Raw genomic sequence first — 26,541 nt, 5'->3', positions numbered from 1 at the left:
CTTTTCTGACAATATGAGCACCAGTTAACATGTCAGAATTAAAAAAATAACATATAGGAGTTTTTCAAGAGACAGAAACAAATGCTTTTTCTTCCCCTCCAGTTAGGGCTGCACGATTATGGCCAAAATCACGATTATTTTGATCAATATTGTAATCACGAGTATTCATCATGTTAGGGAAAACATCTGTATTTTTATTGCACTACTTTTAAACAAACAATAGAAACAGTTTTTAGTGTCTGGTGCTTGTTGTAAACAAACAGAGATCGCTAAGTGAACACCTCCTGCAGCAGCAGCACATACACACTGTACTGCTACAGAGCTAACTGTTAGCCTGTTAGCACATACACACTGTACTGCTACAGAGCTAGCTGTTAGCCTGTTAGCACATACACACTGTACTGCTACAGAGCTAACTGTTAGCCTGTTAGCACATACACACTGTACTGCTACAGAGCTAACTGTTAGCCTGTTAGCACATACACACTGTACTGCTACAGAGCTAACTGTTAGCACATACACACTGTACTGCTACAGAGCTAACTGTTCGCCTGTTAGCACATACACACTGTACTGCTACAGAGCTAACTGTTAGCCTGTTAGCACATACACACTGTACTGCTACAGAGCTAACTGTTAGCCTGTTAGCACATACACACTGTACTGCTACAGAGCTAACTGTTAGCCTGTTAGCACATACACACTGTACTGCTACAGAGCTAACTGTTAGCTTGTTAGCATATACACACTGTACTGCTACAGAGCTAACTGTTAGCCTGTTAGAACATACACACTGTACTGCTACAGAGCTAACTGTTAGCCTGTTTGCACATACACACTGTACTGCTACAGAGCGAACTGTTAGCCTGTTAGCACATACACACTGTACTGCTACAGAGCTAACTGTTAGCCTGTTAGCACATACACACTGTACTGCTACGGAGCTAACTGTTAGCCTGTTAGCACATACACACTGTACTGCTACAGAGCTAACTGTTAGCCTATTAGCACATACACACTGTACTGCTACAGAGCTAACTGTTAGCCTGTTAGCACATACACACTGTACTGCTACAGAGCTAACTGTTAGCCTGTTAGCACATACACACTGTACTGCTACATAGCTAACTGTTAGCCTATTAGCAATTTGCAGACTGGACGCTAAGGGGTTAACATCCCCTCCAGCTCTGCAGCTGGGAAAGACTGCTGCAGGAGGACTGTGCCGCTTCGACTCGTTCTTACTCTTCTTTTTGAAAAATTTTGAAAATTTCTTCCTTTTGTGTGTATTTTAAGTGGAGAATGTGGCGGGATATTGCACAAAAATGTGGGGAAAAAAGCGGTGTATCGATATTATTATGTAATCTTGTTACACCTTCTTTCGGAAATTCGCTTCCACTGTGCAGAACATCTGGACGGAGACATAACATAAGAAGATTATTTCCTTGTTAGGATGCAGAATGGAATGAGGGAGGAGACACACACTAAATTATTTGGCTGAGTCATGAAGACTCTTTTAAAGAAACTTTAAGATCATTAATTATAAAACTTTTTCTTTTAGATAATTGAAGGACAATAACTGTTCAAATAAAAGCTTAAACCCAAAGTAAGTTTGGTGCTTTCATGAAGAACCACTCAAAGCAGGTGCTAAATTGGGTTAATGAAAGAGGCTTTTGTATTCACTATTTTATTTTGTATTTGGAACAAACAAACAGCTATTCACTATTTGTCGGTATAAAAAACGCTATAAACAGTAAAGCGTGTTACTGTGTATCTTCACTGAAGCATGTTTTGGCCTTGAGGATGTTTTTTCACTGTTGCATCTGCATAACACATTTGCTTTGAAAATTATTCTGTCATGGCACAGAAGCCCAAAATTGAAAGGAAGAGAAAAAAATTAAGAAGAGGGGGAGAAAAGAGGTGTTATGGCCAAGGTGGAAAAGAAAAGAAAAGGGAAAATAAAGAACGTTTTTCTTCCTTTTATGTGTATTTTAAGTGGAGAATGTGGCGGGATTTTGCACAAAAAAATGTGGAAAAAAAGCGGTGTATCGATATTATTATGTAATCTTGTTACACCTTCTTTCGGAAATTCGCTTCCACTGTGCAGAACATCTGGATGGAAACATAACATAAGAAGATTATTTCCTTGTTAGTATGCTGAATGGAATGAGGGAGGAGAGAGGCGGCAGGGAATGAAAGAGGAGGAAGACACAACAGAGAGGAGAAGAGAGAGCGTGGAAAATAAGAAAAGACAAGAAAAAGAAGGGAGGAGGTCTGCTGACTGACCCGTTGACCTCCCCATTTGGGAGCTGAGAAGTTTTACTGCAGGCTAACACACACACACACACAGTCAGCAAGTATTTTTCTATGAATTATGACTCATTGAATCAGTGAAGCTAAATGGGAACAGCAAATGTTTTATTAAATTTCCTCAATACTGCAACAATCCTGCCACACTCTGAGATTGATGATGCTATAACTCATGTAACAATGATTAAATGAAAGTGTAATCAAAATATATATTACTCCTTAACTGGATGGAAAATGTAATAAAAGGGTTCATATTGTAAGTTTTAATGAAAAAAAACCCCATCTCCGTGCAGATATTTCAAGGTAAAAAAAATTGTGAATTTAACTAAAGTGGAAATCACATTTCTATCACCAGCAGTTTGGTGTCAGTTTCTGCTTTTGTTGTGATGTGAAAATCTTTATAATTCCAACTATCTCTTTGAGTTATGAAGAAATAAACAGTATGAATATCAAGGTCAGGGTAAATGTACTCTGAGGCAGAACTGCTCATATACAGTTAACAGTGTTTCATATATACATTGATTTATTTGTGGCCTGTCACACTATCAACACACACCAACACAACAACGTCAACTTCCTTCCACCTGCGGCTCGACTAAAATATTGCAATTGAATTTGAATTAAATGAGTTTCAAAGTTGGAAAAAATAAATTAAAAAATGTGTTAGGCCCCCCTACAAAGCCTAACTGCAGTACCTACATTTTTGATACTTTAGTATCAAAAATGCTGAAGGAGCAATATATTTTAAAAGGCAAAATATGGGTGAAAAATACCATTCTGCATTAAATATTGTGGATCTGCCTAAAAAGAAAAATCCACAAAATGACACTAAATTACTTTAAAAAAAAGACACAAAATGACAAAAATATACAGAATTGCCAAAAAAGACACAAAAGTATTTAAAAAATACACAAAATTACCAAAAAAAGACACAAAATGACAGACAAAAAACTAAATTACTTAAAGAAGAAACAAAATGACCAAAAAAGACACAAAATTTTTTAAAAAGACACAAAATTATTTTAAAAATACACAAAAAGACACAAAATTATTTTAAAAATACACAAAATTGTTTAAAAAATACACAAAACGACCAAAAGACACAAATGACATGCAGACACAAAACTAAATTACTTAAAGAAGAAACAAAATGACCAAAAAAGACACAAAATTATTTAAAAAAGACACAAAAATTATTTAAAAAATACACAAAATTACCAAAAAAGACACAAAATTCTTTTAAAAAGACACAAAATTAATTTTAAAAAGACACAAAATTACCAAAAAAAGACACAAAAATTATAAAAAAAAACCCATAAAATTACCAAAAAATCGGTCTGGCCCACGAATAATAATATTCTACATATTCTCTCATTGTTTGACAAAGCTGCAATCACTTTATGTGTTGGAGAGAAAGTTTAGGACTAGATAAAAACCTTTTTGTCATTTTATAATGTAACGGTGACAATGAAAACAGTTGCTTATTTAGTTGTACAATGTCAACTTCTTCTTTACTTCTATAAAGAGACATTGTTGTTTGAGTTTGACAGACAGAGAGACGGACGAGAAAGAAAGGAAGTAAAGGAGGAGAGAGTTGTGGGAGTGTTTTGGCTGCGAGACAAAGTTCAGCACCAGCTGACAGAACAGAGAGACAGACAAGCTGTCAGCAGGCAGTGTGCCCACACACACACACACACACACACATTCTTGTACTTCTATCTTCGTGAGGACTCTCATTGTAATAGTGAATTCCCTACCAAGGTTATAATGGTTTTGGATTTTTCATTAGTTTTAGTTTTAATTTTATTGTGAATTTTTGTTTTCAAATTCAGTTAGTTTTAATGAGTTTTAGCTGAGTATTTATTTTTTTAAATGCTTTAGTTTTAGTTTAGTTTTTATTAGTTGTAGTGTTTTGTAATGGGGTATTTGTTGGGTGGGAGATTAAAAGAGGTCACAGTAAATTTTGCCTTTATTTCCTTTGTCTGATCCATCTTCATTATGTGTGAAAAAAGTTGACAAAGATGAAAACGAAGGACATTTTCACTATAATTTTAGTTAGTTTTGTAACCACACAATACAGTTTCAGTTAATTATCATTATCATGTAACCTTTAACCCTTAAAACAAAGTCTGAAATCTCAAAAAAGCCTTTAAAGAAGTGAGGACCAGCCGAAATGTCCTCACTTTGCAAAAATGTCCTCAATCTGTTGGTTAAAAACATGTTCCAGTCCTCACTATGTAGGAAGGACAAGAACACACACACACACACACACATTCTTGTACTTCTACCTTTGTGAGGACTTTCATTGTAATAGTGAATTCCCTACCAAGGTTATAATAGTTTTGGATTTTTCATTAGTTTTAGTTTTAATTTTATTGTGAATTTTTGTTTTCAAATTCAGTTAGTTCAAATGAGTTTTAGCTGATAAATTTATTTTATGAAATGCTTTAGTTTTAGTTTAGTTTTTATTAGTTGTAGTTTTTTGTAATGGGGTATTTGTTGGGTGGGAGATTAAAAGAGGTCACAGTAAATTTTGCCTTTATTTCCTTTGTCTGATCCATCTTCATTATGTATGAAAAAAGTTGACAAAGACGACAACGAAGGACATTTTCACTATAATTTTAGTTCGTTTTGTAACCACACAATACAGTTTCAGTTAATTATCATTATCATGTAACCTTTAACCCTTAAAACAAAGTCTGAAATCTAAAAAAAAAAAGCCTTTAAAGAAGTGAGGACCGGCTGAAATGTCCTCACTTTGCAAAAATGTCCTCACTCTGTTGGTTAAAAACTTGTACTGGTCCTCACTATGTATGACGTACAAGAACACACACACACACACACACACATGCTCGTGCAGTGGAGGTCTGGGTGGCGTTCCACAGATGGCGAGGCTGGCATCACAGTGTGTTCAAGTGTCTGTTCCTTTCTGCCTTTTACAATAACAGTTCTCTTTAATAAGCAGAGGAATGTGATCTGTTTACATTTCATTATTCTCGTCTGTTAATGTTTCCTCGTGTTTGTCTTATTTCCTCTCGTCTCTCCCGTCGCTCAGCATCTTGCAGTCCTTCTTTCACCTCAGCCTTCAGTCAACATGAGGACACTTGTGGATCCGTCTTTCTTTCTTTCTTTCTTTCTTTCAGTAATTGATCTAATCTTCAGACAGATGGAATATTCAAAAATTGAAAAGTGGAAGTTTAAAAGTGGAAGTGGCGACCTTGTGACTGTCAGATGCGGGTTATGAACTCACTAACCACAGTACAGTCATGCTCTGTGTGTGTGTGTGTGTGTGTGTTTGTCTGGGTGTGTGTGTGTGTGTGTGTGTGTGTTGTGTGTCTCATGCTAGCTAAGCAGCAGTTCACACATTAACCCTCGTGCATTTTCAGCTGCAAACAGGGCCAGCTGCAGATTCATGCCTCTGAAAATAAATCCCCTATTTCCGTCCAATATCTCATTATTGAAATGACTTCATTTGCTGCCGACACCATACTAAAATACATATATATATACTGCTTTAATGTGTGAAAAACTGAATTTAGAAAATCAATCTTCTGTGAAATCACACCGGAGTATTTTCCATCAACTTTATCACAGGATGTTTATCATTTGCAGATATGTTTGATATACTCTGCATCCATCCATATTTCTTATGGAGCTGCAAAACATTCAAAAATTCTCATTTTCTCAGTTTTCATGATGCCCTCTGGGAGACTTTGCAACTTTGGTTGTTGCTGACTAACAGCTGTTCACAAAGTCAGACACTTTTTCTGTGTAAACAGGAAGTGATGCTGTCTCATGTCCGCTGTCGTTATAATCTCCCATAGAAACAGTAACAACACTTATAGTCAGGTGGCTTAGGACCAGATTTAAGAATAAAGGGGACACACATTTTTTTCCACATGCTCTCTATCACTGTAGGTTTCAATTTTTGGTAGGAGCCACTTCATCAAGATTGTGGATCAGAGAATCTTGGTGTCAAAATCTACATTTTCTGTTGGGAAAAATGTATTTTATACAAGATCTGACATGAGAAGAAAGCGTTCCCTTGATTTTTTTTTAGCAGTGTATATTGCAGCTAATCCACACTCTCCCATGAACATAGAGTCCAAACATTTTCAGCTCAGGATTCCCTGCTGCAGCACTTGAAGCGAGTTGCCTGAGTGAATATGTCTATTTCTGTTTATTTCTGTTTAAAACTGCATATTCCCTCTGATGATAATTACCCTGTACAATCTATCTATTGTATTGTTATTAATTCTGTGTATTTTATTGCTGTATCTTTTCTATCTTTTTGTATGGTGTCCTTGTGTGCCAAGAAAGGCGCCTCCAAATAAAATGTATAATTATTATTATTATTATTATTATTATTATTTGATCAAATAATCATCTAGTGATATTCTCAGTAGCTTTAAATGATTCCTTAACCCAGAAAATGTATATTTGGACACCGAGACTGACCTTCTAAGTGGCTTGGAAGACATATTGGTTCTCATAGATTTTATATGGGTGCCATCTCCGATCCGCAATCTTGATGAAGTGGCTCCTACCAAAAATTGAAACCTATGGTGATAGAGAGTATGTAGAAAAAATGTTGTGCTTTTGTCCAGCGTGTCCACTTTATTTAGCTTAGCCGCCTGACTATTTATTATGTTATGTAGCATTCATTAAAGGGCCAGTGCACACAAAGTCTGAATGTTTTGACTGTGAAATGCTCACTTCCTCACTGCAAAAAAGGTGTGTCTAAAAACAAGATAAAACACTAAATCTGAGGGAAATGATCTTGCTGCATGGACAAATAATTTCACTTGACAAGATTTCATAAATTAAGATTATTAAATCTAGAAATAAGCATGTTGAACACTTAAAATAAGAAATTAACTCTTAAAACCAGATAAATTAAAGCTACAAGCATCGATGAACTGGCCCGAGCAGAGTGACCTGCAAATGATTTGTTTCTTACCAAGATTTAAAAAAAAAACTTTAGATTTAGAAGTGTTAGATAATTTATCTGTCAGAGTTAATTTCTTATTTTAAGCGTCCAACATGCTTATTTCTTTCTATTTTGCAGTGCTCTTGACCTTCGGTGCAGCTCTGAAACTTTTAAAGTGTTAGAGTCACAAAATGGATCAAAATTTCAACAGAAACATTTAAACCACTCCTGCACATAAACACTCTCTCTACTTCAAAATGCACCCATTTCCCAAATGAATTTAAGTGTTTTATTATTTAATAAGTGGAGTCAGTTTCAAAGCAGAGAAGTCAATTAAACAAGCATTCAAAAATTGTATGAGTATTCCTTATAACCTTGAATTATATCTCTTTATAAAATATATTTTGTATAAAACCAGAAGAGTCACACTTCATACCTTTGAGTTTCACTAGTAAACCACACGAGTATAAACTGGAACTGCATGATTTGGGGAAGGAAAAAATAATAAAAAATTATCTTTTTTTTTTTGCATTATTATTCTCATTTCCATTGAAAAATATATTTAAATTATTTATTCTTTTATTTCTTTATTTTTTGCAAGGACTTCTTTTTGTAGATTATGATTTGTGGGTGAGGGCAGAACCACAATATTTAATGCAGAATGAAATTTTTCACACTCTGTTTGTGCATCACTATTACAACCTTTTACAGCAAAACCAGAGTGCAGTCACTACATTTTTGGGGTCAAAGGTCAAATAAATCGTCATGATTTTTTAGCATAAAAATCACATCATCAATACATGTAGAAATAAGTGTCATATCACTTACCTACCTTTTTGGCTGGCCAGTTAAAAAAATGTTTTTAAAAAACTTTAAACTTTATTATATTAATACTAAAACATAACATTACTTTACAATATGCAGTTAGGCTTGTAAAATTACTTTATAATATGCAGTTAGGCTTTGTAACATTACACTGTAAATAATGTTTGTAGAAATGACAGTAAAATATTGTCAAATTACATCAGAAATAGGGTGTAAAATTAAAAATTGTATATCACCGTAGTAGACACTTTTAATTACCGTAAATCAAAGATTAGCACAAATCTTTTACTTTTACTGTCATAAACTGTAGGAAACACACAGTTTTGCTGTAAAAATATAACATTTTCATGTAAAACTAATGGAGCAATACATGTGTGAAATAATGACACAATTACCCTTAAAATAACAGGAATATTCAGTCTAAATTACAGTTTTTGCTGATATTATACATTTAAATTTACAGTAGAAAACCCACTAACTATATTTTTTACGGTGAAGTTCTGGCAACCACAGCTGCCGGTATTTTACCGTAAATTAAACAGATTATTTTTTACAGTGTACTTTATAATATGCAATTAGGCTTGTAACATTACTTTAATAATATGCAGTTATAACTGCAGTTATATGCAGTTATAACTGCAGTTATAAACTGCATATTATAAAGTAGGCTTTGTAACATTACTTTACAATATGCAGTTAGGCTTTGTAGGGCAGTGTAGTCCATATTGAATATTTGATATTCTCTGTGCAGCTTTGATATGAAATGCTCTCCACATGGAGGATTGTGATGATTTGGTTGTAAATATTGAGTCGTGAGACAGCTGATTCTCCCACAGTTGATGGTTTTAAACGTGTTAAAGCTCCAGACTGAGCCCCCCCCCCCCCCCCCCCCCCCCTCATCATTATTCCCTCCGTCCCTCTAAACCCATCTGTGTCTCCCAGACGCTCCCCACCACTCCTCCTCCTCCTCCTCCTCCTCCTCCTCCTCCTCCCCCCGTCTCTGTCTCTCACATTGACCCCTTTTGTTCACAGCTATTGGGAGGAGGTGCTGCTGCAGGAGGGGGGGGCTAGAGGGGGGTCTGGTCAGCTGTTTCCTCACTATGTGTGTGTGTGTCTGGACAGTGTGGGAATGTGTGTGTGAGAAAAAGTTGCAGACAAAGCTGTGTGCAGCCTCAGAGTGTGTGTGTCAGCCGGTGAGGACACACACACGGTGTGGTGGTAGCATCCTGCAGGACATGTAGCTTGGACTCTCGCTGCACATTTGTTTTACTTTCTTTTATTATTTTTGTTGTTTTGAGTTCGGGGGAAGCATCTTCAGGTTATTATCTCAGGATTACAAACACCTCCAGGATCTTACAGAGAGAGAAAGAAGACTATGCAGCCTTCGTCAGGCACTCACAACCATGACAACTGTATTCAGACGCAACTGTGCGGTGAGTTTCTCTGAGACCTGAATGTATCTTTGATCAGCTGGGTTTCCTCTCTGTGTGATGGCTTTTATACACCGAGGACTCCTCGTGTTGTTTCATTGTTCCCTTTAGGACATTAGAGGCGTCTGAAACACTCCACTGTCGGTCGTTTGACAGAAAACAAGTTGCGAGTTATTTATCGAGCAATATTTCCTGCTGTCGGCTTCTCAGATGTGATCATTTGCTGCGTTTTTCGTCTTTGTATCTCTACACTGGAAAAAAATTGGAGTGGCATTTACTTAACCCTCTGGAGTCTCCAGAAGGCTTCTTCATCACATTCAGACATAAAAACAAAGCAGACCAAAAAATGACACAGAATGACTAAAAAAAGACACAAAAATGACCAAAATAGACACAAAATGACCCAAAAAAGACACAAAATGACTTAAAAAAGACACAAAATGACTAAAATAGACACAAAATGACCCAAAAAAGACACAAAATGAGAAGACAGAATAACCAAAAAACCCACAGAAGACACAAAATGACAAAAAAGACACAAAATGACCAAAAAAAAGACACAAAATAACTAAAAAAGACACAACAACGGACACAAAATCACCAAAAAACGACCCAAAAAAGACACAAAATGACTTACAAACACACGAAAAGACATGGAAAGAATTAAAAAATGGATAAAATAGCCCTATAATAGCTCTCCATGGAGTTGAAAAAAAATCTAGGCAAGTTTTTCCACACAGAAAGTGTTTGTAATCTTTACTCAGGCTGTTTCTAAGTAATATTTATTTAATAGAACCACTTTTTTTAATGAAAATACACAAGTACACTGCAGATTCACTGATGTCCCTCAATTACATTTTACTTGGAAATATCAACTGATTAAACCAATGAACTGGTTTAGTGAATATTACTATAACTGAGGACACATAATAACAAACAATCACTAAGTAATGCACTACATGAAAAACTGATATTTCAAAGTAAAAGCACTGAATTCGTATTTCTTTGTAGAAAAAAAATATTAATACTTCATCCACCTACATTGTATTTAAGTGGACTTATACATAGAATTACTTAAATTTGAAAAACATCAATTGAAATTTTTCTTTTTTAGTATTTCTACATTTACACACTTTGTCAATATTGAGCAGAACATATTCTAAATACAACATTTAAAAAAAAAAAGTTTTGACAAATTATGTACAAATTTGTTATATAACATAGTGTTGCAATGTAGACGTGGATTGTATTTTTCCCTCATTTTAGTTCACATTTATTTCTCTGTATATAATCAGATTTTTATGGGGGGAAAATGACTGGTTACACCAACTGACACTGGGTTAGATGACGTCATTGACCCATAAATTGAATATTTTGGGTTACCAGGTAGTGAAAGTCCTTCCTTTTAATTTAACAATAATCCATAATAAGTCATAAACGCTGGTAGCTCCATTAATATATGCTCATTTGTTTCTTGTTTTGCTAATAAGCAAGTGTGCAATTCTAGATGTTTAGTAAGTTGTTGATTAGTAGATTTTCTGATTCTCTGCAACTTTTTAAAAGTTATTTAATCGAGAGAAACCAGAGATTTGTCACTTCCTGACAGCCTTTATAACATTTATATATAGCTGATCTATAACATTACTGAATAGCTTATAAACTGTAATGTGTAATGTGTAAATAGCACCTGACTACACAGTAAATTAACTAGTTCACACACTGTGGTTGAAGATTTGGTCCATAATGTTCATTTCTTGCCTCAGGTACATAAATATTTGGCAGTTCAGTTTTTTTGACAGGTTGATATCCTTCATTTGGGACTCTTGTTCTGCTCTAAAAGTTTATTTACACGTCAAGAATGTGAAAGAGAGAGGTCTTCTGTTGGTTTTAACCCATTTCTGTGAGCCAGAATGACACTTGAGCCTGAGTGTGTTGCTGACTTATTGATCGGTTGTGTTCTTGTCATGTGTGACCTGGTTGTTGGGTTGTAAAACTGCACTAGTTGCAGTTACACAAGTTGAAAATAAGTCTAATGAATGGCTGAATTCATAAAAGGTTGTGAAAGAGTTACAAGGGTCACCTGACTGTCTGACTGTCTGACTGTGTGTGTGTGTGTGTGTGTGTGTGTGTGTCTTCATGTTGTGTAATGGTCAGAGGAACGTAACAAGAGTGTGAGAACTGGTGTGACATGTCTGGAAACCAGGCTACAGTGTGTGTGTGTGTGTGTGTGTGTGTGTGTGTGTGTGTGTGTGTCTGCAGGCTACTTTATGTTCTCCTGTCTGCCTTGGCCCTGACCTCGGCCTGCTCCCTGTGAAAAAAAGTGTGAGAAAATTGCTCCATTTGAGTGTCTGTGAGCGTGTGTGTGTGTGTGTGTGTGTGTGTGTGTTTGTGTGTGTGTGTGTGTGTGTGTGTGTGTGTGTGTGTGTGGTGGGGGTGGTGGTGGCTGTGGGACAGGGGGGTTAGAGCAGACTGCCTCTAAACAAAGCTAGCCCTGTCTGTCTGGTCTAGTCTGGCTCTGTGTGTGTGTGTGTGTGTGTGTGTGTGTGTGTGTGTGTGTGTGTGTGTGTGTGTTTTTTAGTCATTTTGTGTATTTTTTGGTCATTTGTGTCTTTTTTAAGTAATTTAGGTTTTCTTCAGTCATTTTGTGTCTTTTTTAAAATAATTTCATGTATTTTTTGGTAATTCTGTGTACTTTTGGTCATTTAGTTTTTTTGTCTTTTTTAAGTAATTTAGTGTTTTTTCAGTCATATTGTGTCTTTTTTTGTAATTTTGTGTCTTTTTTGGTCATTTTGTGTATTTTTTAAAGTAATTTGGGTTTTTTTGTGTCATTTTGTGTCTCTTTTGGTCATTTTGTGTCTTTTTTAAGTAATTTAGGTTTTCTTCAGTCATTTTGTGTCTTTTTTTGTCATGTTGTGTCTTTTGTGGTCATTTTGTGTCTTTTCTAAATAATTTTGTGTCTTTTTTGGGTCATTTTGTGTCTTTTTAAAAATAATTTCATGTATTTTTGGGTAATTCTGTGTACTTTTGGTCATTTTTTTTTGTCTTTTTTAAGTAATTCAGTGTTTTTTCAGTCATATTGTGTCTTTTTCGGTCATTTTGTGTCTTTTTTAAAATAATTTCATGTATTTTTTGGTAATTCTGTGTCCCCTTGGGACAGGGGGGTTAGAGCAGACTGCCTCTAAACAAAGCTAGCCCTGTCTGTCTGTCTGGTCTAGTCTGGCTCTGTGTGTGTGTGTGTGTGTGTGTCTGACCCCTGCATAAGGACTACATCTCTGTCTGGACTGTGTCTGAAAACCTTTTTTTTTTCAGTCTGACAACACAGGAACATACAAACCTAGTTGTTGCACTTTGAAGCTTTTACATCTTTTAATGGTAAACTGACAGTCACAGTGTATGTCGCATTATTTATTTATTACCTGGATGTTTTTTTCATCACTATATCCAACGAAGAAGGCCAAACCAACAATAAATGTTTCTGAAGTTGGTTAATCGATAGTTCTCACTAAATAATTAATTGAGAAATATTAGAGTTTTATTCACAAATCAATCATTGTCTGGCTCTATGAAAAAATAATTCACTGCTGTCGTTAGTTTTACATGATTTAGGACTGAATTAGATTTGTACTGTTGGTTGGATACAACAAGTAATTTAAAAATGTCACAATTTTCTGATATTTTATAGACTTAATTATTAATTTCTTATCAATATTAAGCAGTGAAACCGCAGCTTGTTATATTGTAGCTTATTCCTCTGTGGTTGACTTCACAAAAACACAACATAATAACTAAGTCATGCTGAAACTTAAATGAGTAAAAACAGACACTTCAATCAAACCAAATGCATAGAAAAAAAAAACATTACAGATGTGTGTGGGGCCTCTGCATGTATAGTGTGGGTACATATGTAAGATTTTACCCAACATTTTCCTAACATATATCGGTCAGAGGGTCCTTGAATGCACCATCTCCTGCACTAACTGCAACATAAATTTGACTAAATACATTTTACAATCATTACAAGTGAAATAATGATGTTTTTTTGTTGAAATTATTTGCAGTAAATGCACTTAAACAGTGAAATAAAATAGCACAAGAGTCCTTTAAACATGCTTGTGGAAAATAAAGTGTGTGTGTGTGCATGCACGGTGCCATGAAATGTATATTTTTTTTAATATTATCATTGTATTTATCAATTTATGTGCAGTGTTGTTCCTTTATTTTCATCATATTTTCTTTATTTCTTTGCTTTGTATTGGTTATATTTAGTTCAGTTAAGATCTTTATTGTCCCTTGAGGGGAAATTTGATTTACATTGGAAAAACACAAACACAACACAGAAGTAAATCACAACAGTGACAGCAAACAACCAGATAAAAATGATTTATCTGTTCATGTCAAACCATTCGAATGCTGCCTATAAAGTCTTGTGTTAGTTGTGTTTTTATGTTTTTACTATTTCAGATTGAGAAAAAAGGTTATATTCACTAGATTTTCACTGCAAAACTGCCAGAGCTGCAGTATATCCTGAATATTCTCACTTTTAGATCATAGAGTTGGTTAAAAAATGCATTGCAAATCTAACATTTCCCATCATGCAACTGGGTATTTTGGGGTTTTTTGGTTTTATTTTATTTGCACAGTTAGAATTACATAAAATGACAAAGATAACATATAATGTAAAGTGCAGGGAGAGGCAGAAAACCCACATGGGCTTATTTAAAGCCTCCACCTAAAATTTCATTAGAAAGAAATGAACTGATAATAGAAAAAACAAATGTATAACATCAACAAGTTATAATGACAATAACAAAAACAATTAAAAACAAAAATGAACATGTTAAAAAAGTGTATTTGTGCGTGAATTAGAGTTTCAAAACAGCAGTTAAATGAGCTTTCAGACATCTTTTGAAGCATTTTACAGAGATGGAGTCCTTTGCCAGATGGGAAAAGGTTTTTATTCCATAATTTGGTCCCTAAATTGAACAATAAATTGACCTCTGCATGTCAGAAATCTTGGAGGATGAAGATCTAAAGATTGACGCGTTGAATAAGAGTGAATCTGAGAATTAAATTTAAAATAAGTCTTAAAGTGCTTTGGAAAGTTTTCATGATCTGAATATACACTACTGGTCAAAAGTTTTAGAACACACCAACTTTTCCAGAATTTAATTGAAAACGATGCAGTTTAATGTCTCAGTGTACTCTGAAATTAATGCACATTTGCAACATTTAAAATTCTTTATTGAGCATGATAGTGTTTTGAAAGTAAAAAAAAAGATTCAAAATCACATTTTATGTTGGACTAAAGGACTAAAAAAAGACACAAAATGACAAAAAAGACACCAAAAGACACAAAATGACTAAAAAAATGACACAAAATGACCAAAAAAAGACACAAAATGACTTACAAAGACATGAAAAGAATTCAAAAATGGACAAAATAGCCCAAGACTCCATAGAGTTAAGTTGTTAACCCATTTCTTGTTCCCTGAAAAAGGCCTACTTGTATAATTCTGAAATGTACATTATCTTTCAGTTTTGGTTAAGCTTACCTTTTTTTATTTACCTCTGGCAGTTCACCACTTACCTTTGTACCCTTTCAAGCTGTTCATTTGACTTGAACTGCTTGAATTTCAATAAAAAAATGGAAAAATTGGTGTGTTCTAAAACTTTTGACCGGTAGTGTACCTTAAAAATAAAAACACATATTTGAGTCGGTTTTGCATTAGACTCTCCGTTCCTGGGAAATAAATAACCATGTTCTGCAAAGCATGCTCCAGCTTGTGCAGCGGGGGAACTGATAAAAATCTCCATTGTCCAATAAATCCCAAGTGTAGATAACCTGATGACATCACTATGACATCATCAGGGTTGTTTTTATCTCAGACTTGCCAAAACTCCTCCAGATCCTCAGGAGATGTTTTCACAGCTGAGTAGGACTAACCGTGATGTTTATCTGTGTGTGTGTGTGTGTGTCTGCAGCCCAGCTGGAGTTCGTCCAGATCCTGGTGATCGTGGTGGTGATGATGGTGATGGTGGTGGTCATCACCTGCCTGCTCAACCACTACCGCCTGTCAGCACGCTCCCTCCTCTCCAGACACGCCCCCGCCCGCAGGAGACACCTGCCATTGGCCAACGTGAGTCAGACATTTACACCTATTTATGACTATTTATGATCATCCATTCATCTATTGCACTGCTGCTTTACTGTACATTCTTTACTGTTTATATTTCTATACTGTTTATATCCTATAGTAGCGGTTCCCAAACTTTTTCTTGAGGGACCCACACTTTTACTATTGTACCCCCCTGGTTTTTAGAATAACAGAAAATAATCATCAAAATATCAGACACTCCAAATCAGGTCCAATAGCTTCCAGTCTTACATGCATACTGCACTTTAAATAATCAGTGTCTCTGCTCTTTACAGTCTCCCATAAACATAAACTGTCTTATAAGGTTTTAGATGTGTATATAATGCTTGCACTGATTTTCCTTCATTCTTTTTTTTATTTATTTAACCCTTTGATGCACAGCATGGGTCAAAAATGACCTGCATTTTGTTGTGTTTCTGTGCTCTATCTTTTGATATCAACTTATTTTATGATTGAATATTCCAAGTATTCTTTAAATATCTTGTTTTTGATATAAAAAAAACAGATCATAATTTCCATTTTGCCTCTCATACTTTATGAAGAAAGAAAGTTTTTGTATTATTACATAGCTAACTACTTGGCTAAGTAGCTTGCTAGTAGTAGCTTAGCAAGCTACTTAGCTAAATACTTAGCCAAGAAGTTAGCTAAGTAGTTAGCTTAGCAAGCTACTTAGCTAAAAAAATGGATATGGGTCATTTTTGACCCATGTTGTGCATTAGAAGAGTAGTGACACAAAATGGGATTCTATTAAAAAATAATAATAAAATAAAACATAAAATAAGGACGTATGATGATCAAAAACAAACTAATTGAGGAAACCTGGAATACTGAATGATGAAAATAATTTATTGCAAAGATATAGAACATAAAAACTCATACATATCGGGTCACTTTAGACCATGTTGTGCATCAAAGGGTTAATAGTTACTTGGTTTTTTAGTTTAAGGTTACTTGGTTTTTATTTTACTGTCACTGGTTTTATTTAATTTGTCGTTTGGGAGCTGCCCTGACCAACACAATTTCCCTGCAGGGATTAATGAAGTATTTCTATTCTATTCTAAAATACTATGTGACAGACAAAATAAAGTAGTGGGGTATTTACTGATGCATTTTATGTCCTGGACTAAAACATGAAAGTCTCCTCAGCTTGTTATTTCCTTATATATCTAACCAAAAACCCATTGAGTTCAAAACAAGGGAACCAAAATTGTGCATATTTTAACTAATTTCTGGGTTTTTCTGACTCATTCCTGCAGCCCTCCATACAATACAACAGTGCATATTGCATATAAAAACTTTCTGGTGTTAATTATACAACTTTCTGCCTCTAAGTTCTGAAAGGAATCTCATTTGAGTCATCTCAGGTACATCACGTCTAGATTTTGAAGCGAGTCAGTGTGACCAGATGGCTTCTAGATTATTTAAGGTGCATATTTTTTCCAAAGTGTAAATATAGCCTGAAGCTTTGGTTCATCAAAGAAAAAATGGTGGCTTTGTAATGATGAAGAAATAGCTGTTGTGTTGATGTTTTTAAGCTTTCAGATATTTACAAGGCGCATTAAAAAGGTTGGAGTGTATGTAATATTTACATTTTAAGTAAATTAAAATGCAATGAATGAAAATGTTTGAATCACAGCTTGTATGAGTGTGGAATTTAAAAGCAGGAGAATTTACTCGACTATCACTATAGAAACAGGAAAATAACTTCAGGTCCAAACAGACCTCCTGCTGTGCAGAAAGAGACTCGTTATGAGGACTTCAATCTCACTGAGGACGCTTCTTAATACTCTAGGGTTAAACTACATCCTAGAAGAAGAGATTTAATATGTTTAGTCTTAAAAAAAGTTAAAAAAAACTGCTCAAACCAGTTATTCGATTAGCAAAATAGTTGACGATTAATTTCATAATCGATTATTGTTCGATTAATCGAATAATTGTTGCAGCTCTAGTCTTAACAGACAGAAAGAAAAGTAACAATACAGATATAAATAGTGTTAAATATGTATGTAATACTTTAGGTCAGGGGTCTCAAACTCAAATTACCTGGGGGCCGCTGGAGGCAGTATCAACATGACCAAAAAAAAGACACAAAATTACTAAAAAAAGACACAAAATTACTAAACAAAAGACACAAAATTACCAAAAAAGACACAAAATTACTAAACAAAAGACACAAAATTTCCAAAAAAAAGACACAAAATTACCAAAAAAGACACAAAATTCATAAAAAAAGACACAAAATTCCTAAAAAAAAGACACAAAATTACCAAAAAAGACACAAAATTACCAAAAAAAGACACAAAATTACTTTAAAAAAAAAAACACAAAATGACCAAAAAAGACACAAAATTCCCAAAAAAGACTGAATTACTTCAAGACTACAGGATAATTTATTACAGTGTGGTTAAGATTTTTTAAGTGGCAGAATAAAAAGTATTCAAAAACAGACGAAATAGCAGAAGACTCCAAAGGGTTAATGAAAGACGGCATCAGACGTTTTTTAAGAGTGACAGAATGTGATCATAGTGATTTAACACTGCTGCAGGCTAACACACTGACTCATTGCTTCATTAAGAAACACACACACACACACACACACACACGCTGACTTACACCTGAGGCTTCTGCAAACATAAGACTTCACTTGTGCTCCGTGAATCACCTGCTGCTGAATCACTGCTGTGTTTGCGTGCGTGGCTCCAGTCTGCAAGTAAGATATGAGTAAAGGATGAAGCATAACCGTGCACGCACACACACATACACACACGCACGTGCACGCTCATGCACGGAGCTCCTGATAAGCTCAGGGGAGTCATTGTCCTAGTTAATTTGGATTAGCAGACAGACACACTGACACACATGCAGTCAGTCAGTCAGACAGACAGTCAGACAGACAGACAGACAGGCAGGGAAACTGTCGCTTGCACAGAAGTTGGAAAAGTTCCTTCCAGACTTTTTTATAGTATATAATTAAAGAGCTGCTTTTGGCATCTTACTGCCAGACGTCGAGACACAACTGAATTAAAATGAATTACACAGCGAGAAGAAATCAGTTTGTTCCTCGATGTCGACTGATTTAGAGGAGCTTGATTCCATAATAGATGGGACATGTTAAATAAAAACAGAATGATTCAAATCCAGGATTCAGAGAACAAAAGGTTGTCGGTTTGAACATAGAATATATTGTCTTTATACAGTTTTTAATTGAAGATATACAACACAAAAGATAAGAAAATGTGAATCTCATTCTGTTTTATTTACATTTTAGATAATGTCCCAACTTTTTTGGCATTAGGGTTGTAGTTGGTTATATAAATGGGCTTGTTAACTAGATGAAACTTTATAATTCAATGTGGGGAAACTGAGGTATTACAGCAACAAAAACAGTGAAAAGACAACACAACACAAAATAAATGTGTGGAATTTGTGAAATGTTATATTTTTTAGTGTATAGATGTAAAGTTTGCAGTTAGAGCTACAAGATTTACTTAGATATAAGGTCAATACTTTATGAAAATATGGGGAAAAAAAAAAAAGGCACTGTACCAATAAGTGTGTGTTGTACACCAGCGGAGCCCTCTGGTGGACAAAAATGTAGTCAATAAAAAGCACAACAGAGCTGTGCTTATTGTATACGCTGTACACAAAAATGTAGTTTTTCACTCTGAAAAAATATCACCAATAAGTGTGGTTAAAAATGCTGATATAGCTTGATTGTAAAATGTGGCTGCAACTAACGATTATTTTCATTTTGGATTAATCTGATTAGTTGTTTGGTCAATAAAATGTATAAAAATATCAATGAGTGTTCCCAAACCACAAGATGACGTCCTCAAATCTCTTGTTTTGTCCACAAACCAAAGAGATATTCAGTTTATTGTCATAAAGGAACAAAGAAACCAGAAATATTCACATTGAAGAAGCTGAAATCAGAGAATTTGGACTTATTGTCTTTAAAAAAACAGTTCGAACCAGTTATTCGACTATCAAAATAGTTGATGATTAATTTATTAATCGATTATTGTTCAATTAATTGAATAGTTGTTGCAGCTCTAGTCTTAACAGGCGGAAAGAAAAGTAACAATACTGATATAAATAGTGTTAAATGTGTATGTAATACTTTAGGTCAGGGGTCTCAAACTCAAATTACCTGGGGGCCGCTGGAGGCAGTATCAACATGACCGAAAGAAGACACAAAATTACTAAAAAAAAGACACAAAATGACATAAAAAATAACTTAATTAATTAAAAAAAGACACAAAATGACCAAAAAAAGACACAAAATTACCAAAAAAAAGATGCAAAATGACCAAAAAAAGATACAAAATTACCAAAAAAAGACACAAAATTACAAAAAAGACACAAAATGACTGAAAAACACTAAATTACTTAAAAAACACACAAAATTACAAAAAAGAGACACAAAATTACCCCCAAAAAAGACACAAAATTACAAAAAAAAGTAATTAAAGGGACCTTCCACACATAACACGGTAAAGTGCCATTCATATAAAACTCACATTAAACTTCCATATCAAGGTGGGGGCCACAAAATATCGTCACGAGGGCCACAATTGGCCCGCGGGCCGCGAGTTTGAGCCCCCTGCTTTAGGTAAATGTCTTTAAATCAAAGGTAAATATCTCAATAGATGAACTCAACGAGGTGTTTTCTCTCTGTGTGTCTCAGGAGGGAAGCCTGTGGTCCTCAGAGGGAACGGGGACCAACAGTGGTCTCAATGAGGTGAGTCAAGCAACATATCGTTAGCCTCATAGCATAATTGCCTAAGTCATTTTTTGGCCAAATTGTGATATTTGCCTAACTTTACTCTCCTACCACTGCTGCATCTTTCTGCCTTATTGCCAATGTTCTCAACCTATCAGAACACTTGTTAGAGTCCAAAATCACTTTCTGCCTTAGTCATCTCTTTGACATTGTGTGGCATTTTTGCCACTCCATACAAACATGGCCAACCGCATGACAAAGAGGTAATAAGTCTTCTCTTTGATTCATCTGGTTAGGTAGTTCATGTTTCTTCAACTTTCTAGACAATAAATGTACTTTCAGTCAATCAAAGGGATTAGGAGAAGTGTGTTTTTACTTTTAATCACATTTCTGCGGCAAGGTATGATGAAGTGATGTAAACGCTAGCAAAACACTTTTTATTGCAAGTGTAAAGAGATTTGTTTTGACTAGAAATAAGACATTTTGACAAGATATAAGATCAGTATTCTTGGTTAGATTTTGAGTTTTTGCAGTGAACCTGTTCATATTTTCGGGAAAAGCATTCAGTGAGCAGAAGTACTCTGTGTTCATTCCAAAAAAAGACCAGTGTGATGTATGTATCGTTTTTTTTCTTGTTTTCCGAAAACGCTCAAATATGACTTAGGCAAATATGCTATGAGGCTAACGATATATGAAGCATAAATCATCTTCCTGTGGCAGCAGTAACCTGATGCCCCTCCCCCTCCCCCTCCCCCCCACAGCACCAGGTGTATAACCCCCGCCCCCCGGACCGCGGCGCGGCCTCGTCCTACCTGCAGCGGGAGCCCCAGCTGGCCCAGTCCCAGCCTGCTCTGCAGTCCCAGCGCTTCCAGCACACGTACGCCCCGAGCCGCTTCCAGCCCACCTACCCCTACCTGCCCCAGAGCCTCATCGACCTGCCCCCCACCATCTGCCTGTCGGACGGCGAGGAGCCCCCGCCCTACCAGGGACCCTGCACCCTGCAGCTCCGAGACCCGGAGCAACAGATGGAGCTGAACCGCGAGTCGGTCCGAGCGCCTCCCAACAGAACTGTGTTCGACTCCCACCCCCTCAACCCCTCCAGCTCCTGCCTGCAGGCCAGGTAACCAACACAAGATCTCACTTATCTGGTATCACCTGGTCGCACAGGAATCTGTGGAATAGCCACGGATTCGCTTCACTCAAAATCCGTGGAATAACCACGGAATCACTCAAAAATCCGTGAAATAGCCACAGATTTCGCTACAATGCAAGTTAATGACAGTCATATCCCGTGGCTATTCCAACATACAGAGTGATTATGTACATTCACTGAGTGAATATTTAGAAAATAAAACATATATTTCTCGCTTGAAATGTGATCAAAATCCATTTTTATGCAGAAACTAAGTCAAAATATTATTTTTTTCACTAAAAATGAGAGAACTGTCCGCCATGTTTTTTGTTCTGACCGCCGGGACCTTGAAAGTCACGTGACTTGGAACAAACCAATAGGAACAAATATCCATGGAATAGCCACGGGATATGACTGTCATTAACTTGCATTGTAGCCAAATCCGTGTCAGTTTCACGGAAATTTGAGTGATTCCGTGGCTATTCCACAGATTCCTGTGAGACCAGGTTCCTGTTATCACCTGTTCCTTATCTTTCTCTCCTGTTTGTTCACACTCTCTGTTAATATCTCCCTTTATCGGGCAAAGGACCGTATTTGGTAACTTCAGCGGATATCCAAAGTGAAAAAAATATATATATTTCGAGTAAAAAGTTGCAAATTTACTAGATTAAAGTGGCAAATCTACAAGAAAAAAAAAATGGCATTGCACCAAATTGCATTGCCCCCATCATACTCATTGTTGTTGTGCCTCCAGTCTGCAGGCTCCGCCCCCGAGTGTCCATTCAGGCGTCAGCGTGCTAGAAGCCCAGGAGGCCTTGTCCCGGCACCAGAAGCAGGGCTCTAGTAGAGTAGAAGGAGCTCCGCCCACCTACAGCGAGGTGATCGGACACTACTACCACCCGACCACGCTGAGCCCCGGACACAGCCATCGGACTGTACCGTCGTCACAAGCGCCGCCGTCCTCGTTCATACACGGCCTGCTCCGACCTCCGCCTCAGCAGCAAGGCAGCGTGGACAACAGGAACGCAAGGAATACCAAGGAGAAATCCCAGAAGCCCCAGCAGGTGTGACAGTACTGCTTCCTGACTCCTAGCCTGCGATGTGGTGGGGGGGGAGGGGGAGGAAGGAGGAGAAACCAGGATTTTGTCTGCTCGCCACTTTGGAAGTGGTCAGCAGCCAATGAGGAACAACCTGGTGAACGGTAAAAAACATCCACTGAATGGTTCTAAGGGCTGGTTCACGTTAGTTGTAGTTGTTCCCCCACCTGTCGGAGCGGGCTAGGACCTCCTTGTTAGGTAAGAACACCTGGAAACCACATCACTCCTGCAGGAGCACAGTTGCAGGAGAAAATCTGGTACTTCCTGTTCACACAGCTTCTTATTTCCTGTCTGAGGAGCACTTCAGATGAACCGATGATGATGATGATGATGTCAGAGAAGAAGGGCAGAAGGTGCAAAGGGAAAGATGGAAACAAACCTTCTTCCCTGGAATACTCCACCTTCTCCCTCCTCCATTAGACTGATCTAACTAGCCTCCATTCATTATAAATATTTACTTGTTCTGTTCGTTTCTATAGAACTTTTTGTTTGTTTGTTCGTCTGTTTTGCGCTTACAAAAAAATCTTTCTATCCAGGCAAATGGCGAAATGTTGCAATCTTCTTGGTTCTTCCAGGTTTTGTTTTGTTTTCTGGTGATAATCCCCCTCGCTGCTTTGACTCCATTTTTAGTTCTGTTTTTAAACGTTGGCAGTGACTCCTGCACCAGGCTTTAGCTGCATCACTGGGACACGTTAGCACATTGAGATATTTCCAGACAGAGTTTAGCTTAGTTAGCGTTATCTTAAACTAGCCTACCAGTCGTAGCACAGTGCTAAAAGTCCTCAAGCTAAACTTTCTGCCTTATAACGACCAACCGATGCAGGAGTCGTCGCTAAAAAATCCTTTTTTTTAATTTTATTTTATGTTTTCTAAAGAAGGTTTGCACAAAGTTCAAGACTGTTCACCACAGCAAAAGAAAGAAATCCGCAATATGATTGATGCGAGAAAACAGAGAAAGAAGGGGTATTTTTCTAAACTTGATAGATTCTTATGAGTAAAGATGTTTGTTTTTTTTGTTTTTTGTTTTATATGTTGTCTAGTTTTAGAGAAAAAAAAGAAACATCATTAATCCGTTGGGGTGCCAACTTTCACGTTGAACATTTTGCTACATACATGTCGGCATGTATTACATTTTGAGTATATATACACACATGTATGCAAACCGAGAGCGAACTTAAAAGCACGAATTTAGAGTTATTTATATAATTGCTGAAAAGAATTGCACTATTTTTTAGTATGCGCAGATGGAACGTTTGGGAGAGACTTTTATTGTGAAGGAGCTCTGTCTATTGAGGTGTTAAAAAAAACAGACCGGGAGACCTGAAACCACGAGGACTTACCAGAGGGCCGGTCCAGCTCCGTGCACAGCAGCCGCTATCACGCCAACATATCATTCGGGAGATTCTGACTGTGGCTCAACAGACTCGGATATAACGTTACTGTACCATTGATATATAAAAAAAACAAAATAAATCCCTCATTTATGCAAATGTCCGAGTCCTGCGAGCCACAACCACAAGTCAGCATTCAACCTGTGGGCCCAATCAGAAACACTGCTTGTAGCTCTCTCTCTCTTGATCCCCATTGGCCGAATCGTTAGCCAATCCCAAAGCTGGCTGTCACTACCTCGACCAAACAAGCCGAGCACAGTTTGCTGACGTTAATCAGACGTCGACGCATCCAACGATTGTCTGAACTAATCACGACAATGTGTATTGTAACAGTAGAGTAGAGTGAAGTAGGACGTAGTAGCTTTTAATCCTGCTGTGTGTTATTTTATTTAAGATTTTTTTTGTTCCTCGAGTGAAAAAGAGAGAGACACAACGCAGAGCCAGAGACACCCAACGTCCCCTTCGTAGTGCACTACTGAGGAAGGAAGCCATGTCGCCCTACAGGCCCCTAAACTAGTGATATGCTGACCGTGCACGGCTGTGACTGCACACATTAGACCGACATCACTTCCTGTTAAAGTTGCATATCTCCTGCCTTCTCAACACACACACAAATACACAAAAACACACACAGTGCCCTCTGGTGAGTCTCTCTTCTGCAGGCATCTCTGAGCACTTTACTGCACCAGGAACGAGACAACAATCTTCTGTCAGCCAGCAGCAGACGATAAAATGTAACCGTAGAGCCCTTTTTTTATATTCTAGGTTAGATTCCATGACCTTTTTTAATGCCAGGCTTTTAAAAAGATGCAAAGAGTTGTTCTCCAAAAACTGTAGCCGTCTTTCAACTGGAAACAATCTGTCTGGGCTGCTTTTTCAATGCCATCACCCAGCCCCAGACATCTTTTCTTCTTCTTCTTCTTTTTCTTCTTCTTCTTCTTCTTCTTTTTCTTCCCGCTGTGGAGGTTACAGATTTGGAGCAGAACTCTTTGTGTGTTTGAACGCAGCACGGGACGAGTTGTCTCAAACTAGACACACCGAAGTGTTGAAAAGTGACACGAGTGTTAATAGCAACTCGTCTTGTGTCGTCTCTTTAAAGGTTAAAGGTTAAATTAGAACATGCAGATTTTATCTTTTTGTAGCTTTTTTGTGTGAAAAGTGTTCAGTGGAACTCTTTTAGTTGAATTTATATTGATGTGAAGATACTTTAGTGTCCAGTCTTTATGCAACAGCGCCCTCCACAGGGACCGAACCCAACCGCAGTTTAACAAAAGGCCAAAAAAAGACATTTTATAATGTGATACGGTGAATTCTCAAATCCTCTTTGTTTCAGTACAGTCGAGTCAAAAATCTGAGGATCTGTTTGACTGAAAGATAAGTCTTATCACGTTATATTTTTATTAAAAACACTTGCTGTTGGTTTGAATTATTATAATTAGTATTTCCAGAATCCTTAAAGAGTTTTCTAGCCACCCATGGAAAATAAAATATTTAGTCTGCTGTATAATAAAACAATTTTTAACTTGTTTCCTAAATTGCAACTCCTGTTTCTTAATCCAAACGGAGTTGGTAACCACAAATTATGTTAAAAATATTTCTTATTGTGCAGCAGATGGACTATTTTTTTAATGTAGATCTATTTCAATGTACAGTCATGGAAAAATTATAAGACTGCCCTTGATTTCTTCAATTTCTTGTTGATTTTAATGCCTGGTGCAACTAAAGGTACATTTGTTTGGACGAATGTTGAAGGTGTTCCTCAGGGCTCAGTGTTAGGTCCTCTCTCAGCTGATATCTAGCCATTTTCCATGGTTTTCTTGATAATAACCAAAATCATTATCAAGAAAACCATGGAAAATTGTAAATGCTAAACTACCTTTAGTTGTACCAGGCAATAAAATGAACAATAAATTGAAGAAATCAAGTGTAGTCTTATATTTTTTTTCCATGTCTGCATATTAAGGAATCTTTGAGAATTCTGGAAATAAAGTCTTGAAAACAGAAGTTGTTTTTTTAAGAATATAGTCAGTCATTTACCTTTCAGTAAAACAGATACTTAGCTCCATGACTGACTCATTTTCTAACAGTATACAGTGTAAATTGGAGTTTTGCCCTTTAAAAACAGACATTAAACAAAAGGCTGTTTTTAGATGAATATTTAGTTTCCAGTTAAACATCTGCGGTACAAAAAAAAGACAAATAATCAAGTCATTTCTTTGCGATTCACCTCTCTCTGCCTTGTTTACAGTCTCTCTTTCTCCTTTGGTTCCAGTGCTGATTGTAATTAAAGACGAGCACTTAAAGAAAGAAAAGAAAAATCACAATTTAAAGAAATTAATCTTTTGACCCAAAGCAGCTAAAGGAGTGAAGAGTGGATCAATCAAATATGAATCACCTTTAAATGAGATTACGAGCCTTACAAGTTTGAATAACTTATGACTCTTCCCTTTATCTTTTCTTCCCAGTATTAAACTTTAAACTGGGCTGTTTCCTTATTTTAATAAATGGTTTGGTTCCTGGCCCCGGAGGGTTTGCAGCGGGTAAGAGAAGA

General features: G+C 36.5%; 1 protein-coding gene across 2 annotated transcripts in view; it reads left to right on the top strand.

Moving 5' to 3' along the window:
* Positions 1 to 26,284, top strand: part of pmepa1 (prostate transmembrane protein, androgen induced 1) — a 69,097-nt gene extending 42,813 nt beyond the window's left edge. The window contains exons 1-5 of one of the 2 annotated variants that reach the window (XM_059330257.1): positions 9,210 to 9,495; positions 15,475 to 15,629; positions 20,335 to 20,388; positions 21,132 to 21,490; positions 22,257 to 26,284. In XM_059330257.1, the coding sequence (XP_059186240.1) occupies positions 9,438 to 9,495; positions 15,475 to 15,629; positions 20,335 to 20,388; positions 21,132 to 21,490; positions 22,257 to 22,572 (942 nt within the window). In that variant the 5' untranslated portion in view covers positions 9,210 to 9,437 and the 3' untranslated portion in view covers positions 22,573 to 26,284. Of the gene's footprint in view, positions 1 to 9,209; positions 9,496 to 15,474; positions 15,630 to 20,334; positions 20,389 to 21,131; positions 21,491 to 22,256 lie in introns of those variants that run through there. The other variant, XM_059330256.1, reaches the window with a different exon arrangement.
* Positions 26,285 to 26,541: the final 257 nt, after the last annotated feature.

The sequence above is a fragment of the Centropristis striata genome, chromosome 3 (genome assembly GCF_030273125.1).
Source record: "Centropristis striata isolate RG_2023a ecotype Rhode Island chromosome 3, C.striata_1.0, whole genome shotgun sequence".
Classification (NCBI taxonomy): Eukaryota; Metazoa; Chordata; class Actinopteri; order Perciformes; family Serranidae; genus Centropristis; species Centropristis striata.
The sequence above is the reverse complement of the archived record's forward strand: the minus strand, read 5'-3'. Positions and strand labels throughout refer to the sequence as shown.